At 45.0% G+C, this 19,566-nt stretch overlaps 1 protein-coding gene across 50 annotated transcripts in view; it reads right to left on the reverse strand.

Annotated features, from left to right (window-relative positions):
• The window catches only part of NCOR2 (nuclear receptor corepressor 2), a 372,848-nt gene that overhangs the window by 82,012 nt on the left and 271,270 nt on the right, over positions 1–19,566 (reverse strand). For all 50 annotated transcript variants that reach the window (XM_083476607.1, XM_083476588.1, XM_083476601.1 and 47 more), the window contains exons 19-20: positions 9,409–9,562; positions 1,978–2,518 (exon numbers count right to left, since the gene is read on the reverse strand). In XM_083476607.1, coding sequence (XP_083332733.1) covers positions 1,978–2,518; positions 9,409–9,562 — 695 coding nt within the window. The remainder of the gene's footprint in view (positions 1–1,977; positions 2,519–9,408; positions 9,563–19,566) is intronic.

The raw sequence follows: 19,566 nt of genomic DNA on the forward strand, positions 1-19,566 counted from the left end.
GACCACTGCAAGGGCTCAGGGGCAAGCACAGAATCCTACAGCCAGGGTGAGGGCAAGACGTTAGGTCTGAAGTGCTCTGGGAGTGATGCAATCACAATGGCTGGGGATGGAAGGATCAGCGTGATTAAGAAAACTTTTCTGGATTAACCAATACACTGCATTGGACCTCCTCCAGAAACTATGGGTAGCCTGACTAAAGGGGGGGGCTCCTGAATAAGCCATTCGCTGGACGCCAAACGCAGACTGAACAGACTGTGAGCACCTATAATTGGGCAAAGAGAGAATGACGGCCTCCCATAACTCTAAGGTAGCTATAGCATATTTGACTTATTTAATTCATTTTCAAAGTATCTGTCTCAGCAACAAATCTATAAATCATTGTCTGCAAGCTTACTGTCTCATTTAGATGAAAGCCAAGATTCCCTGTGAGTTTGGGAACCAGAACTTTAAGCAGATGCCTAAGAATCAGAGCCGTTAACCTTCACTCATATTTAAATACGGCTACTTCTTTACTGTTCGGGTTTGTGTGTGGGCGCGCACTCACACATCTGGCCTGCTTCCACCCTAAGGAAAAATTTGTGCCCCCAATGAACCAAAGGCTTTTGTTTGTTCCTGCAAGTGCCCAACCCTCACTTGATGAATGGCTGTATGGGAGTATGGATCCAAGAGGCATTTAATGAAATTGACCGAGGCTATACACTAAACCACAAATCACCTGTCACCCAGCGAAAGCAGACACTTGTCCTAATCAAGAACAGGCCACTGGCATGAGATGTGACCATATTGCATCACATGACCTTCTTTAACCCCTGACAATGGGCATCGATCCTGAACAGTATGAGCACCAGGGCCATAAAGTTGCCCTTTCAATTACTGTCACTGGCAATGCGAGGCTCAAAGAGCCAAGGCGCCACAAATCATTAAGCAAGTGCAAAACCCCACTGAGGATAGCAGTGCAATAAGTCAGCGACTTTTAAGCTGCTGGTTACAGGAATGGTGCCCATCCACAGGCCGTTAAGAGAAATTTGCAGGCTGTTCTGTTAGCGTACAGGAAGTCATATTTCTTTGGCAACAAACACAACTCTCACTCCTAGATCCAGATACTGTCTCTCACTGCTGGATGGCTGGGACTTGAGTCCTCAGGACAGTGAAAAAGCAACCCCCCCCCTCAACCCCTCATTTCCTTTCCAATTCCTCCCCTTGCCCCACTCCCCAATTGATAAGAAAACCTAAACAATATAAAATCAAGTATGAGGCATTTAAACACCCAGAATGTGAAGTTTCTGATCAAAAGAACTTTTGGCAGATGGAAGCAAAATCCTACAAAGCTCCATAAATTACAACACACGAAACAACTTCCCTTCTCTGGTCCCTGAAGGCATTAGTGATGGGTTAACATGCGTTGAAAAGTCGGTGTCCCTTACAATCCTTTAATTGCCTGTGATTGGTACACACAAGTCAACCCCACCCAACTGAAAACCAGACACAGTTCTACAGAGGCCCTCACTCCAGGAAAAACATGATTTCAAATCTCCAGACACCAACATTAAACCTTTTTTAAAAATGCTTAGGTAACTTGGCAGCTGGGTTTAGGTATTAAGATTGCTCCTATAAGGGTTCCTCCATATGATCTATACATTCAGCATTCATCCTTGCTTGCGGGCATAAAGGTTGGATTATATCTGGTCTTTACTGAGAATGTGTGCTGATTTGTTTGCGGGGAGGTTACATAACAATGAGTATTCATCCTGTTTTGCTTCCTTTTAATCATTTGCTCACCCCACACTTCGCAATGCAATCCCTGTCACTTTCCTAACTGCAAAACAGTAAGTTTCTTTTTTAATGTGGATTTGTTGTGCCACGGCAACAAAGCACTTTAATGATCCACTTTAATTTTGCAAACCTTTCCCAAAATACGGAGTGTCTGGAGGCCTCTTAACTCTTCCACGTTCCCCACTCCATTTGCTCCTCACTCACTTGCTTTTGTCACCAGCATCCTGCTCGTCCATCTCATCGGCACTGCACGTGGCACTGGAGTCGCTGTCAGGATTTGCTCCCTTCCCAGCTTTGTGGTTCTCCTTCTTTTCTGCTTTGGGTGCTCCCTCAGCCCCTGTCACAACACTGGTGCTGGTGCTGCCACTGCTGCTGCTGTTTTCTGTGACCTGGTCACTGTCCTTCTCCTGGTAGACCTCTCCCTTCTCCATTTTTATTTCACCCCTGCTGGGTTCTGGGCTCTTGGGCTTTTCCTCAGCCTCTTCCGTTTTCACCACATCAACTGTTTGCTCCTCTTGTGGCTTCTCTTCAGTGCAAGTTGGTTCAGGGGCCTCCTCCTCCACTGCTTGGATGGTGGCAGGATTTGCTTCTGGGGAGCTAGCGGTTTCCTCCATCTTAACAGCCGGTTCTTCTCCAGCATTGCTTCTGGTGTCTGGGGCTGGTTTGGGTCCATTCTCTGTGCTCTCCTTGGCTTCTGGTCTTGGAGAAGGGAGGCTCTCTGTGTCTGAGCTATTATTCACTGCAACTGGAATTAGAAAAACACATTAAGAACACAAGAGCAACCCAGCTGGGTCAGGCCAGGGGCCCATCTACTCCAGCATCTGGTTCTCACAGTCACCAACCAAATGCCTATGGGAAGCCCACAAGTGCAACAGCCCTCTCCTCCCCGCCTGTGGTTCCCAGCAACCACTGCTTCCGACAGCACTCAGCCATCTATCCTAGTAGCCACATTATTTTCTATTTATACTTGGTGTGGTAGCATTTGCTGTGCCCAAATAGTAACACATAAAGCTATGAGCCCCCACGCCACATCCCCAAGCTGATTTATTTATTTTTTAATAGTCTGAACAGGGCATGGTGCAAAGCTAGAAATTTGATAGATGATTTCCCTAAACTGCATTGGGTGCATGGCATACACACAGAGTGCAAATCTTCTTTTCTATGCACCTATTATTTTTTATTATTATAGGCAATATTTTAAAGATGGAATTTTCACTACAGATACATTCAAGGATATTTTCTTGACACCTTCTTTTGAAGCAGCCACACCCACACCCACACCCCACCCTCCCCACACCTGTATACCACACTTAAACACAGCACCTATTTTCACACAATGTACACCTTCCCCATGCTACACATGTGAATATGACTCATCTAGAATGATTTATAAAAATGTCTTGCTTGTGCTAGACTGTCTGCAGACTTACAACTTAAAAATATATCCAGGGCTACACAAGGAACTGTCCAAGCAGTTTGCTTAAAAAGGACCTAATCAATCAATTTCTCAAACAGAAGGTTGCTCTCCTATAATCACAGATAATCAATAGGAAACTTAAATTACCCCTCACTTCAAGTTCTGTACTCAAAATCACTAATATGGTCTAGAATCGCTCTCTACTTCACCTACAGGAAACCACTGAGGGGGGCAGAACTCTGCAATGCTTTATCCAAGGGAAGGCCAATTGGCCGTCTACTAGCTGGATTCATACCCCAAAGGAATATAATTTACCCACTGGCTACTGAAGGTGTGGTAAAAGTTTGGACCATCACTTTCACTAGTGAGGGGAAGGGTTTTTATTTTTATAGGTATAGGTTGAATACAATGCTAGTCCTACTCAAGGTAGACCCATTGAAATGAACAAAAATGACTAACTGAGGCCTATTACTTTCAGTGGATGTACTCTGAGTAAAATTTAGTTGAATACTGCTGGAAGTGTCAGGGTACAGCTCCACTTATGTGAGAAAGGGTAGGCAGAGAGGAACTGCCAAGCTTCCTAGACTGTCCTCCTTATGCTGACCTTCCTTTGGTGTTAAGATGGGTGCTCTTAGGGGAGGGTTGCCGTATTTCAAAAAGTAAAAATCTGAATCTGGACATTTTTTTTGGCAAAGTTGTTGAGCTTTTATGGCAAAATCGCAAAAAATTGACGTTTTTGAGCTATTTTTATGGAAATTGGCAAAAGCGACCCTGCCGACATGGGTTGCCATATGCCTGGATTTTCCCAGCCATTTTGCTGGTTTCCACCCGGACACTGCTTCCGACTTGAGTATTCTGGATACGTCTGACCTGGCCCCACCTCCTCCTCCATGAGACATACTTGGAGCTTTCTCCTGCTGAGGTGAAAGAGAGGCATGGCTTCCACCTTAGACAGAACTAGATCTTTCATATCAAACATACATTTCCTGTAGTAAGCATAGCTTTCACATTTTGCAAATTCAGGGCTCATCCCTATTTCCTTTTGTGCCATGCTTTCTAGGTCTGAATCGTAGAATTGTAGAGTTGGGAGGGACCAGGAGGGTCATCAAGTGTAACTCCCTGCAATGTAGGACTCTTTTCTCCAATGTGGGACTTGAACCCAGGACCCTGAAATTAAGAGTCTCATGCTCTACTGACTGAGCTATGCCAAGTCTGAGCGGTTTCCCTTGGAAAACCCATGTTTTACCATTGAATTGGAGCTAATCTGCAGAAAACCCAATTGCAGTTTGCTCTGATTTAGCGGTAATATGTGGGTTTTCCCAGGGAAAGCAGTGGAAGTTAAAAAAAAACCCTGCTTGGACACAAAGAGCTGGAAATCCCAGACCTGTGCCTTAAAACGTGGCACAAAAGGAAGTGTGGATGAGTCCTTAGTCTCAGTGTGATTATATCCAGGGAAACAGATGCTTCTCCAACAGAGATTCTGCTGAGCATTTAATCTCCGAATGCCATCAGGTGCAACCCTATGTGTGTGAGAGAGTAATAAAGAGTTCCACACTTGAATGTTACATCTCCATCTGGCTTCTGCATGGGATGACCTCGCATGTCTGAGTGCTTATGGCTCATAACTGAGCAGTCCTTACTGCAAAGTGTTGCCTCTGTCATTGCAGAGCCTGACTAGCCAGGAAGCGGTTGGTTTGTATGACAAGATATGCTTCAGAGCCCTGGAACATTGACTAGAGAAGAAGACATCTCTTGAGCATACTGAAATGGGCCATCTCTGCCTAAACAAAATTTTCATCCAGACAAAACAATTGTGGTCCAAGGAGTTGTGATTTGTTGAATAGGGAACAAGATGCGTGCCCACAGGTTCCCCCTTCCCCATGATCACATCCCTTAATTCAATACTTCCTAAACTGGGAAAGTATGGTTTGAATGATCACTAATAACCAGAATATTAAATCACAGTTGGATATCCTGTTTTCAGGGATCTCTCAAGTCACAATGCTTGTTGTTCAAACACATGGGAGATAAAAGTTTAAGAAACCCAGAAGTATTGATTTGAACACACAGGGAGAGAGGTGTGGAGGGAGGTTGCTGAACCAGAATTGTTATTTCTGAATTAAGCCACTGACCACAGTGTTTATAGGTGCCCCTTGGATTTACTTCAGTATTTGTCTTATGAAGATTCCTTAAGGTTCATAAGATACCTTCTAATACCCACTGAATAGTTTAAAACTGAGGAAGAATCTGGTGCAGGAGGGGGAGGTTACTGTCAAAGTCACAGACTTAGAAAACTAGAGTATATGAATTTGAAGCTAGGTAGGTGGACATCTGCATATTTTAGCCATCTTTGTGTTTGTGAAATGGTTTGGGGGGGGGGGGGAGAAAAACTCTTCTATAACTTTCTCATTCTCTCCAAAAAAATTCCAGTCTGTTCTGATGGATCTTAGTATGTTTTGCCTAGAGAGCAAGATCTCTCCATGTAAAAATAATTATAAAAATAATTCAGCCTCCTCTGAACCTCAGTGAGGCAGTGTTTGTGCTGGCTGCCAAAAAACCCGTCTCCCATCAGACCATCTGTGAAGAAATCTAGGGAGCCTTCCAATATCCCCCCCCCCCCCCAGTCAAAGAGAAGGGAAAAACATGTCAAGGTCAGTAAGAAATTAAATAAAAAAGAATCTGACAAACACCTTCCAAATCCTAAGGACCAGGTTAATAATTAAAATGTGAAGAACTGCCTGGAAATCTTGCATTCCCCTAAAATGGAAATGCAGCTAACTATTAATAAAAGAAGAGCAAGAGGTGGAGTCACTTTGTGGGGAGGGGCATGTTACATTGCTGCAGATTTGGCAAAAGATCCCCCCACTGCTGTGGTTGCCAGAGTGAGCTGGTAAAACCTGTGGGCAACATGCAGAGTACAAACAATTCAGACCCAACTGAGAGATACTGTCAGAGAAAGAAGTGTGTGTGCCTGGATCACACCACACAGAAGGGGGGGGGGGGAAAGCCTTTTTCAGCCTGACATCCACATTCCTTTGGGGGCAGGGGCACATCAGTGGGGGTGGGACCAGAGGCAAAAGCAACAAAAACTAAATTTTGCAGGGTGTCTCTCAGAAGCTCTGGAGAGCAGCTGCCAGCCAATGTAGACATGAAACTGCTTGCATGTGCAGGCCTGTTAAACTCGTCTTCTTGGTAGTGGCTTGGTTGTGGGTCCCCCCCCCTCCAAAAATAATTAAAACAGTTGCAGTAGCATGGAGAAGATCCTCTGGTGTGTGTCATGCAACTTCATGTGAGTAACAGTGGCCATGGGCCACAATCTGAAACAGAGGGCTCCCCACTTGCTTGGGAACTGCTTCTACGTGAATGGGTTTTGCATGGACAAGTTAACATTTCAATGACCCAGCCACTTGCACAGGGACAAACCGCTTGGGTCTTAGCGACAGAATCAGCACCCTCCCTGGATGGGAAGGTGCTGGTTCCCCCATAGAAATCTACGTAGATGGCTGCAGTTGGCCATTTCACCACCACCCTAGTCACACAAGACCCACTGCTGTGTCCCCGTATTCCTTTCCCCCACCGCACGGACATGCCACAAAGAGATTTCGATATACTTTATTAAATTTCCCTTGTTTGTTTCGAGTGTAGAATCTGGAATTTCTGGCACAGTGGAAGAAAAGCTTATAGTGTATATCTTTATATATCCTTTTTGGCTCAGACAAGAAGTTTCTGACCTCTGGTGGGGTGGAGGGGACTGTGTTACATGCTCCACCCTAACTCTGGGATCGTATCCAAGAAGGGAATTGTAAGGATGGCAGAGTGAATTTGAGTGTCTGCTTTAAAATGGAGATTTCAGCAAATGTTGCCATAACTAAAGGAGAAAGTGAGGCATGAAGCCAGAATGCTGGACCGGGGCGGCGGGGAGGAGAGATGACCTCATCACAATCTGCAACATTCAGACATTTCCAGGTGCTAAAGGATCTGAATATAGAGTGAAGCACTCCTGGGGTTTAGGGATTTTGTCTCAAAGTGTACTAGGTGGGGTGGGCGTAGATTAAAATACATTCAAAAATGGTTATATGCAGAAAGAAAGTCCCCACATATCTTGTGAAAGGAAAGGAAGTGCTTTTGGGGGGCTATGCTGGATTCCTACCAAGTGGAATAGTATCCGCACAGCCTGGGGATATCTCACATTTTTTGGCCTCTCCAACCAAATTCCAAGCATCACTGGAGTTTATTTACTTGCCATGCAACTGTGAAAAAACCAGTCCCTCCCTCTGCTCCAAAAGCAGACAATGAGGAAGGAATTTGCAGCATTTAGGCTGGGGTGGGTTTAGCCAAAATGCATCACTGCATGGAATATATGAGCCTGCTTCTCTTCTCAGTTCAGAAAGGATTGTAGGTTTGGGGGTTCAAACCATAAAACTTTTTTTTTTTTAACTTCCCAAGGCAGTGAAGCGCCAGCGTGGGGTGATTGAGAAGATGTTGGAAATCCCATGGAAGAGGCAGTTGATCAGGAAGAACAATGCAAACCAATCATGGGAAAGAAAGCCAGCAGTGCGTTTGAGCGAGGCTGGAAAAGTCCTGGTGTGATGAAACCACCTCTAGGCCTTTCTGAATGCACACATGCGCACACACGCACACCCCCTTGGTATTCACTACACTGAAATGCCTCCCAAATGTCAAATGACAAACTGCTGAGGCAGAAGGCTGACCTGACATTTCTGCTCCTGTGACATTTTAGCCACCTTGGCTCAAAGGTCTGTTCAGTTTCATATCCCATTCTGGATAAGACAGTTATCCCTGTGCCTTCAAGTTATATAGAACGGAGGTTGCAAAGCTCCCAACTCTGTCAGAGCAACCCGCCTTTTGGGGTGTGTGAGGAGCATACGAAAGGTGTCCTCAACATCTGAGCCTACTCTTACAATTTGAATCTGGATGATGCACACTTTTTCTCACTGCTATCTCCCAATCATGCCTGCTGCCCTGACACAGAAGATTTACCTGGAAACTGTTTTGCAATGAGGCACTTACAACACTGATTTGAAAAGATTTCCAGTTGCGCATACCATTAGCCCTTCACTCCAGTGCCAATGAGGTTTTGTGTCTTTTAAAGCTATTAAATCACTCCTACGTAAGTTAAGTGGGGTGACTATTATAAGTTACACACACTTCTCCTAAGCTTGCTGGCTCTGCTCCTGAGTGAGAAATCACCATGGCTGAGCATTTTCAGTTCATCCTCTCCCTGCTCCCTCCCTATCTCTTTCTGGTGCCAACTGGACAATGACATGGCTTCAGTAGAATGGGCAGATACCACAGCACACTCCACTGTACTTACTGATCGTCCAGTGGCTATGAGGGGCCAATCCAGATGTTGCACAACTGCCAAATCAGCCTCACAACTTCCCTATTCCCAAATTCTCGAACACCTTACATGCGTTGAGCTATCACAGTGCTGTGTCTCTGTGTGTTTTCTCCCTCTTTCTCATGCCACACACTGCTCACTGGATGCTGCTGGTGTGTGGGGAACATGCTGTGTTGCAGCTTTACAACACAAGAAAGTGCTAACAGATGTTATGGAGGGAGAATCAAGGAGCTAGACGTGCAGCTGCTGTTGCTAGGGGGGCAGACCTGTGTATAGTGTAATGTTTAGTCTGGGCTTCAAACATTCAGGGGCCAGGAAGGGGGGGGGACAACCCCCCCCCCCATGAGGAGAGACTGCTAAATAGATAGATAAATTGCAATGAACAGAAGACAGGTCAACAATCTGAACTAAGAGAGGACACCGCTTTGGGTGTGAAGCTGAGAGGGGGCACTGCCCTAGCTGTGAACAGCACATGCATATTTAGATGTATGGGTTTCCTGGTTGATGCCCTATTTCCTAAAATAAACAAACATCCGGTCAGGCTCTGCAAACAAGAAACAGCATCTTTGTGAAGGAGCCTGGCTCTCTGCCTGCATGAGTGAGGGCAGTCAAATGTCAGCTTTCCCACATCTCTGACACTGTGTGAAAGTTTCACCCTCACACATCCCTCAGGGCGCCAGCTTCCTCCCTTCTCTGCTGGGCAACTGCTCTTGCAGACATACGGAAGCAGTGACATTTCCCAGGTTACGGAGAAAGCCTCTCATGCCATTCCCCTTGGCAGGACAGAGTTGCCCATCTACCTAGCTGTCTACCTATCTGTCTACCTCAGACAGAACAAGTGGGGCAAGTACTTTACCTTCTGCATCCTCAGCCATCTCCTCCTCGTTGCCACTGGTGCCTGACCCATCTTGCCCCATCTCCTCGTCTTCGGCTGCTGGAGGGAAGGCCGTTTCCTCGTTTTGGACGGTGGGGGCTTTTTTCTTTTTTCTCCTAGCATTCCTTTCTTTCTCCTGGAAAAGACAGGGTGACAGAAACAAATCTTGAGAAAACATCTTCCTGCCGTCATTCCTAATATCAGTATTGGCATTCTCAGTGAAGATGCACTAGAAGTTGAGGTGAGGGGGGAATGAGAGGGTATTATTATTTTTAAACTTTTTATTAAATCTGTATACTGCCCTTCAACCGTAGGTCTCAGGGCAGTTCACAACGTAAATGAAAGGAGGGAGCACCTACCATTCCAGGGTAGAAACATGTTATTTTTTGGGGGGGGGGGTTAGAATGACCACTCCTGAAACTGGCGGGGGCTTAGGGCTGCCCAGGTACCTGGATTTATACTGACAGGGAATACTGACAACAAAGCATGGTGTGTAAGCAGAAGCCTGGAGCTAAGCCAGGATGGGAGTTTGCCTGTGGACATCTAGCGGTTTTTTCGTCTTGCGAAGCAACCCTATTAGCGGCTTAGCGGATTAGCGGTTTAGTGCCTATTAAAGGCTTAGCGGCTATTAGCAGTTTAGCGGCTTAGAAAAGGGGGGAAAGCGGTAAAAAATTGGAACACTCGCAAGACGTTTTCGTCTTGCAAAGCAAGCCCATAGGGAAATTCGTCTTGCGAAGCGCATCGAAAAACGGAAAAACCCTTTCGTCTAGCGGGTTTTCCATCTTGCGAGGCATTCGTCTTGCGGGGCACCACTGTAGTAACACTGCTGATGATCAGGGCTGAGAGTATTCTATGGTTTCATTAAAAGGCTGTGCAAAAGTGGAATCTGCTATCGAGCCAGAATTAAACACCCTGAGGGTATTTCAGTTTCCATAAAAAACATCCACGCCAAAGTTTCCGGCTCTCATCAGCCATGAAAATGAATGGCCAAGTAGCTAATCTGAGAAGCCTGAGTGAGATTTCTAACCACCAGCCAATAGGGCTTCAATGACCAGCTGTCGGAAGCAGAACAGATTGTTTCTTTTTTGAAAGCAAATTTGCTTTAAAAGCCTAGTTTCTTGTAGGATGCCTGCATCTTGGTAGCACTGCTCTACGTTAGTGTGACATTGTTCAGTGTTAGCTTGATATTGTAGGCTGGGTACGTCTCTCAGAGCTGCCAGAGAGAGTGTGGCACGACCCCCAATACAAGGGAGTAGGAAATGGTCCTCAAGCTCTTAGGCTGCACCTGCTCTCGGCTGACCCTCTCCAGAACTGAAAATGAGATGCACAGGCCTGCTTCAGATCCCATCATATTGGGAAGCTGGACTGGCCTCACAAGCAGCTTTATCCACTGGTGCATTTCTGTGGGCTGGACGTTTGTCTCTCATGGCATCCCATAAACAAGGTTAAGATATTTTGCAACCACAAAAGCACAAGACGTGGGATCAAGCCGAAGATTCAGGATCCAGCTTCCTGCCTCCCACAGCGGCTGGCAGGATGTGTCCATGGAAGCACACGACCCACCTATTTAAAGCACCTTTACAGCACACAGCTCCCCCGAAAGAATACTGCAAACCTGAGTCTACCTCTCAGGCAATGACAATTCCCAGCACCCTTCAAAAAACTACAGTCCCCAGGATTCTTTGGGGGAAGCCATATGCTTTCAATGTCTGGTGTGTACAAAGGAGACAAGCCCCCCCCCCCCCGCCTTCTCCCTTTGCTGTTCCCCAGAGACTGGCAATTCACAAGCAGGCTACCTCTGAACCAGATAATGCTTTGTTGTTGCTGCATTTTATTGAGAATTTCTACCCTTTTGCTCTTACTTTTTGTTTTATTTGAACTGTTTTATTGTTGTTTTGGCTAGCTTTATTGTAAAACAGTTGCAAACTGACTTGGGGGTGAAAGGCAACATAAAGATCCAGGAGACAAGCCAATGATTAACTACTTCAGCCCGATGGGTCAGATAGGCTGATGTAAATTCTTTTTATGAATCATTGTCTGGGTCTCATCCTCCTGACATAGCTAATGCTGCAGGTGCCAAACCAAGTTGTTGAAGATTTAGGGCAGATAAAGGAAAGTCCTTCTTCATGTAGCACATAGTCAAACTATAGAACCTGCTCCCCCAGGAGGCAGCCATGGTCACCAACTTGGAAGGCTTTAGAAGATGAGACCAATTCATGGAGGAGAAGAGGGCTATCAATGGCCGTGAGCCACGATGGCTGCGCTCTGCCTCCACAACTGGAGTCAATGCTTCTGAAGACCAGTGGCTGGAAATCACAGGAGGTGAGGATGCTCTTGTGCTGGGATCCTGCTTGCTGGTTTCTCACAGGCATCTGGTTGGCCACTGTGAGAACAGGATGCTGGACTAGATGGGCCACTGGCCTGATCCTGCAGGCCCTTCTTGTGTCCTTAAGGTTATCACCATCTTCTTTTTTTTGGAAAGATTTCACTCTCTATAAGGAGATGCTTCTCTACACTGCATCTTTGTATGCTGGGAAAAGCTTGTTGTGTGGGTTGTTAAAAGCAACCAAGTAAAAGCTCTTAAAAAGTGGTGCACCCCTACACACATTGCCAAACACTTAATTGAGACGCTCCCCCTTCAAACAGAAATGGAAACATCACCTTCGTGATAATACTGAATTGCAAGAACAGGAAAATTGCTGCAACTCATCTTGATAACAGCCAATACCAAGATAAAAACAGCTTCCTCTCGTTTAATAACCATTTTGACAAAGTGTATTTTGAGGTCTACGGCAATATTAGGGACAATGCAGAAGGCTTTCACAAGAGTACATAAGAGACACGTTCCATGTCAAACATTAATTACCTAACTGGTGTGGCTAAAAGGTCATGTCTTTCCCCTTTAAAACACAGGAGGAGTGGTGATCAGGAAAGGGTCCAACCCTGGGCCTCAGGTCTTTCAAAGGGAGAAGCTGTGCTTTAAATGCTTAGTGGCCGCTACACAACTGAATGCAATAGCTCAGTATCAATGCTGGTGTGGGGGAACCTTTGGTCCTCCAGATAGTGCTGGACTACAATTCCCAACAGCCCCAGCAAGCATGGCCAGTGGCCAGGGATGATGGGAGTTTTAGTCCAGCAACATCTGGAGGGCCAAAGGTTCCCCACACCTGAATCGATGCATCAAAGTCTGATGCCGAGTACAAAGCCCTATCAGCTGAGCAGAGGGAAGCAACCATTATCTTTTGAGGGCCATTTTCCTTTGGGAATAAATCCATCAGAAGTCACATCCCTCTGGTGCCAAAAGGAGGTGAGACCACCTTCTTTCTCAATCCCCAGCATCTCCAGGTAAGCTTGTGAGAGAATAATACCGGATACCATGGAGTACTGCTGTTAGTCAGGTGTTGACAATATTGAGCTACATGGGCCAATGATCTGACTCGTACAAGGAAGCTCCCTGGCCTCCTCGTGAATCGCCACCTGCATGAAATTATGCCAATGGTCACAGCAGAACTGGGGCAGGGAGTCTGCTTGGTCATTGGTCTAAGCCAGTCTTCTTCAACTTTGGGTCCCAGATGACAACGTCCACCATTCCTGACCACTGGTTAAGCTGGAGATGATGGGCAGCTATAGGACCCAAAGTTGAAGAATTCTGGCCTTAACAACTAAGTTACTCTGCTCTTCCTTGCACTTACTATGGGTCATCTTCAGCTAGTTTAATGCTACCCCAAACCTGGCAGATGATACAAATTTGCCAAATATAAAATTGATCTTCTATAAATGGCTGAGTTACACCTCAGGGAAAGTCTTCCTAAACAAAAATGTATCCTGAGATGCTTAAGCATCATCACACTAGCCACTGGTCTGATTTCAGCTGATCATTGGCTCCAGAGAGCTGCAGCTACAACACTCAAAGCCTGGTTTCTGCTGCTGCTGCTGCTGTTGTTGTTTATATCCCTTATCCAAAGATCTCAGGACAGTGTACAATATTAGAAACACATTACAAAACATCAATGATCGAAACATAATAAAAAGATAGTAAAATGCATACTGACAGACAGACAGCCTAATAGTAAAATAATTGTAATACTAACAAGAGTCCTGGGTAAAGAATAATTTTTGCCTGGCATCTAAAGAGATGTAATGATGGCACCAGGCGAGCCTCTCTCCACAGTCGGGGAGCTAAGTGCAGGCTAAGCACAACTCTGGGGCAAAGGCTCCTCTCCCTAATGCCCCACCTGAGCTGTGCTTAGACACTTGAACTTATGGGCTTCCTGGAGGCATCTTACTGACCAGCTATAATAAACAAAGATGATGGACTAGATTGACTTCTTGTCTATCTTGGCATGATTCGTATGTCCTTTAGTTAGGCTTGAGGGCTTTGGTTCTTTTTGTTTACTTTTTAAATAAACAAAATAATGTTGTTGTTGTTGTTGTTGTTGTTGTTGAAAAGGTTAAAACTAGCTCAGCCAAAGCATTGGGAAAGTTGCTATATTTCAGCTGCCCCACTCATCTGTAAAATGGGTATAATAATGACCCATCAAAGGAGTCCTATTGCAAGGGTGAATGAGGCAAAGGCATCAAACAAAGCACTCTGTACAGTAAAAGTGCTGGATGAATGATGAATACTCATAGTCACCATTTTCAGGTCTTTATGAAACACCTGGTGAGAAAGATCAGCAAGGGTGACGCCTTTCAAAAGACGGCTTCACCTGGGCTGTAGGAATGGTGTTTCATATCTGATGCTGTTTCCCATCATTAACACCTGAATAACTAAAACTAGCAGGGACCTGCCCGCTGCCTCCTCCCACAGTCGCCAGGCACACAATAATGAATGCTATCCTTGTGCGTGCATACAATGAATGACGTCATGTAACGGTTCCGATGGAAACACTGACTTGGCCACCTGAGCTCAGAGAGCTGTTGAGTTCTCCTTTGCCTCCCCCCCCCCCCCACTTTCAGGTAGAACAAACAGTTCCTCACTTCCCACCCTGCAGGCACAACAATAAACACCCGCTTCTTTCTGGCCTAGCCCTTATCAAATACGTTCGTGAAATCCAAGTTTTCCAAGAAAAGAGATGGGAAGACCTTCCGCACCAGAGACAGGGTAGACTAAACAGTGTCTGGGTTGTGTGCAATTGCTAACCAGCAGCAATATAAAGAACACGCCATTTTCTTCTGAATTCATGCATCCATTCTTGCAAAAGCCCATGAAAAGCTACCAGCCCACAAATGTTCCAAAAAGCTACTAGCTCCTGTCACTACAATGCAAGTGCACAGGGGAATGGTGTGTGTTTGTGTGTGAAGTCACAGGTCCACCTTACTAAAAACTTGCCAGTCACCTGGGAAGTCTTCTTAGAAGAAAGTTGTTGCTGGCCCAAAATAAGCAATTTCCCTTCTCAGCTCTGTGTTCACGTACTGATATGCAGAAACAATTCCCAAAATTAAAATAACCCCAGCTACAAAAGAGGCAGATTTTTGAGGGTGGCAAGGTGCACAGCACATGGGTCCCAGCACCCCACATGGCTGCTTCGTGTATCTCAGACTAATGGAACTCACAAGGCTGTTGTGAGGCTAAAGTGTGTGTGTGTGTGTGTGTGTGTGTGTGTGTGTGTGAAAACCATGTATACCACCTCAAACTTCCTAGAGGAAGGATATAAAGCTAATATAAATACATATGAATGCTATGGGGCTAAACTGCCATAAGCCCCACAGTGCTGTAGGGATTGGGGTTGAGTTGGCAAGCTCTGCCGTAGGAGGAAGAAACAGAGGAGGGGATGATTTGTGGGAACTTGGATTGAAGGATGGGGGGGTCTTGCTTTTCCACCCCAACTTCAGTTGCTTTGGAAGGGCGAGCAGGGATACCAGCTCAACTTCATAGCCCATGGTTTGGAGTTAACTTGTTTAGCAACTTAACCATTGTTTGTTGTAAACCACAGCCCTCTGTTCACACGTAACACGAAGCCGAAATTATTTGGAAGTGAAAGTGAATGTGTCAGAATTCCTTCACTTGGCTGTATAGGAGGAAGAACATTGAGGACACAACCCAGATGATTTGCTCCGAGTTGTGGAGGCTTGTCCACACAGCACTAAATCAGTCTCCCTCAGACGGGTGCCCTCTGGATGTTTTACACTCCCATCAGCCCCAGCCAGCATGGCCAATGGTTAGGGATGCTGTGAGTTGTAGTACAAAACATCTGGAGAGCACTAGGTTGGGCAAAGCTACACTAAGCTGCAGTTTAGTTACATGTGATTGCAACCACTGTCTGAATCATACTTCTTCAGTTGTTTTCCACCTGCCTTTGATGAAGAATATGTGGCATGCAAATGGTAAGCATTATGAGAAACTGCAGAGAATTGCATATATCCAGTGTTAGCCCTACTCAGAATCACCAGAATTAATGAATATGACTAATTTAGGTCCATTAACTTCAGCGGGTCTGTTCTGAGTAAAACTTAGCTGGATATAATCCAGAATTTTTGGGGGGAGACAAAAAGGAAAAGGAAAAGGAAAACCGCCTCCCCACCCCCATGTCAGTTTTTGAGTTCCTTCTCTGATTTATTTTATTTTGTCTAGTTCATTCTGCCTCAATTCACCACCTGTGAGATGGGCATAACAGCACTTGCATCTCACAGGCCTGGTGCGCAGTGAAACAAAAACAAAACAAACAGCGAAGCTCTTGGCAAGTCAAAAAGTGCCGCTTCCTTTTCCAAGGAAAGCCTCGCCTGGGCTTGAACTGCTGCCAGACACAATTTCCATAAGTACTCATTATCAGCAGTTGAAGCAGCCTGTCGCTGGGGCACTGGATGATGCTAATGCGAGCACAGCTACGATCTCGTTACTATGGCAAAGTGGTCTTGGCCTTGCTGCCTCTTACTCGTGTTGTGTGTGACTCATGCGAACTGACGGAGCAAGAGATTAGGCCGGGGGAGGCTGCTTCAAAACCAGCCTTTGAATACGCACTGCTCTCCACTGACAGATGTTCTCCCCGAATGGCTTTTGCCATGGCGCAGTTGGGAGAAGGGGCTGGAAGAAAAAGAAACCCATCGCCTGATCACCGCGTAATCCAAGCATCAAGTGCAGGAGCATCAATGCGGCACAGGCAGAATTCTAGGCTCAAAACTGCGGGGGAACCTAGGGACACAGGAACCTGCATTATACCAAGTCAGACCAATCATCCATTTAGCACTGCATTGCCTGCACTGACTGGCAGCAGCCCTCTAGCACTTTAGGCAGGATTTTCTCTCAGTCCTGAGGGAACTGAACTTGGAAACGCCTGCATGCAAAGCAGATGCTTCCCCACTGACAAAAGAGGGCTTTTCCTGCCCTCAACGTGCTGGAGAGCACTGAGGTGGCCACTGTGATAAGAATTCAATCATGAGATCTGGAGAAGGAACCCACAGCCAATGGAAGTGGACTTGAAATGTCAAAACAGAAAACAAAGAGGCCTTCATTTCAGTGCTTTAATGATAATCTGGTTTGTCTTTGCCTTGTTTCCTTTCTTGGTAGTTACAGAACACATTGTTATGCTGGTGCTCAAAGCACTTTGCCTCTGTTGCCTTGGGAAACTTTACAATAGTCCTGCAAGGGAGGCTAGTATTAGTAATATTGTCAAATTACAGCCAGGAAGGGTGAGATCAGAGAGAAGGGCTTGGTGAAGGTCCAACCGGGGGGGCTACACAGTTAAGCAGGGTATCTGAACTGTCCTCAATGCTCCTCCTCCTTATTTAAAATACTTAGAACAACTATGTTAACATTACCTTCTGCACACCAAGTTCCAGCTTCCAGGGCAGAAAGAGAGTGGGCAGCCCTGGGCTGTGCACACATTGTTGACTTTACACACAGCTAGGTCAATCTTTTTCTCAATTCAGATTTTGAAAATGCATCAGAACACAGGATCAATAAAGGTTGTGGCCAGTGTTGTGTGTGCACCACTTCCCAAACCAATGGTGGGAGCACTTGAGGTGCAGAGTAAATGTGAGTGTGCACACAGCCTCAGCAACTAATTCCTCCATTCTCTGGAGGTTCAGCAGAGACTGAGCCCAAACAGATTTCAGAAGCAGCATTCTGAGCCGTTGATTTCGGTCAACTGCTTGGTATTTGGATGGAGAAAGGATGGAGTTATTTAAATTCAGATTTATTTATTTTGCAGGGGCGAGGTTGCGCACATTATTTTAAATTAATACATTTAACTTGTCATTAGTTTTTGGGACAGAAGAGGAAGAAAGTTATTTATCTACTTAAAACATTTATATGTGTTAAGTCATAATACAAAATAAATTGCAGCCCGTTCTCTATTCCATCTAGTTTGCGTTCAGCTGTTTTACTCTATTTTAGGGAAACGATATTTGAGAGTGACTTTCAAACTGTGTTCTGGAGAAGCCTGGGAGTTCCTCAGAAGCCTATCCGTGTGTGTGTGTGTGTGTGTGTGTGTGTGTGTGTGTGTGTTCCTCATACTGGAAGATCAATACCAACAGACATGTTTCTCAGAGCAGAACCTGTTTGCTGCTACCAACATTTGCAACCTTCCCGTGAAGTGCTCAGCTCCAGGAAGTCAGAGCTCAGGTGAACCAAATCACCCAGTGTGTTGGACATAACATAATGATGGCTGACTGGGAACAGTTATGGACCACAGGTATGAAATTCACGGCATGTAATGCCTTAAGAGAGAATATTATGAAAATGATTTACAGGTGGTACATGACACCAGTCAAGCTTGCAAAAATCTATCATTTGCCCGATAATAAATGTTGGAAATGTAAAGAAACTGAAGGTACATTCTTTCACCTTTCACTGGACGTGCCCAAGGATTAAGGCTTTCTGGGAGATGATTTATAATGAAATGAAAAGGGTATTTAAATATACCTTTCTGAAGAAACCAGAGGCCTTTCTCCTGGGCATGGTTGGCCAATTGGTGCCAAAGAAGGATAGAACTTTCTTTATGTATGCTACAACAGCAGCAAGAATACTTATTGCAAAGTACTGGAAGACACAAGATCTACCCACCTTGGAAGAATGGCAGTTGAAGGTGATGGACTATATGGAACTGGCAGAAATGACTGGCAGAATCCGAGACCAGGGAGAAGAGTCGGTGGAAGAAGATTGGAAGAAATTTAAAGAATATTTACAGAAATACTGCAAAATTAATGAATGTTAGAATGACGTTGGATTGAAGTTAAGTGGTTTTTAGCAGCAATGTTAAAAGGAATATGTAAAAATGGATTGTTAACAGGTGATAATTTAAAGCTATTATATTTTAAGATAAGAGATTAAGATAAAATCAAAGAGGGAAAGGATTTGCTGAACTAACTAATTTGAACTGGAATACAAAAAGGGAGGTGTGAGGAGGTAGGGGAAACAAGCAAATGAAAGATAAGACATGGAAAGACTAATCTGTTTTTTAATTATTTTTATCTTGTATTTTCATTTTTATTTTTTTTCCTTTATTTTTCCTTTCTTTTTTTGCTTATTTTTGTCATATGTTGAAATTTTAATAAATATCTTTAAAAAAGAAAAAAAAAGAAAAAAAACAAATCACCCAGTGTGGCTGCCATGTTATCTGACGCCTAGCGGCAGCTAGCGCACATTGGAATCGGTAGGGCCGGGAGACCAGCAGAGGTAGTGCCAGAGCCAATGACGGGCAGAGTCACCCTCTGAAAGAAGAAGGCACACAGGTGGGACCTTAATGGGGCAGTTCCACTGCCCAGACCTAGTTCTTACTGAAGTGGAAACCTTGTTGTCTGGAAAGCATCACTTCAGATTACAGGCCAGAGACTCACATGACGGAACGCTTGTCCATGCAGGACACTGAGCAGGGGAGAGTGAAATCCCCTCCCCATAGTATGTGCATGTGCAGATATTTATTTAAAAGCCTTTATAAACCACTTTTTATTCCTTAAGCCAGCCTTTCTCCAACTTTGGGTCCTCAGCTGTTGCTGGACTGCAACTCCCATCATCCTTAGCTAGCAGGACCAGTGGTCAGGGATGATGGGAGTTGTAGTCTAACAACAGCTGGACACCCAGGGTTGAGAAACACTGCCTTAAGCAATGCACAATATGAAAACAAGTAATCAGTATTAATACAAAAATACAACATTAAAACCAATAAAGCAGCAATGTAAAAGCACATTTTAAAACCCCAA

The sequence above is a fragment of the Podarcis liolepis genome, assembly GCF_965112155.1.
Source record: "Podarcis liolepis genome assembly, chromosome: 15".
In the NCBI taxonomy this organism is placed as follows: domain Eukaryota; kingdom Metazoa; phylum Chordata; class Lepidosauria; order Squamata; family Lacertidae; genus Podarcis; species Podarcis liolepis.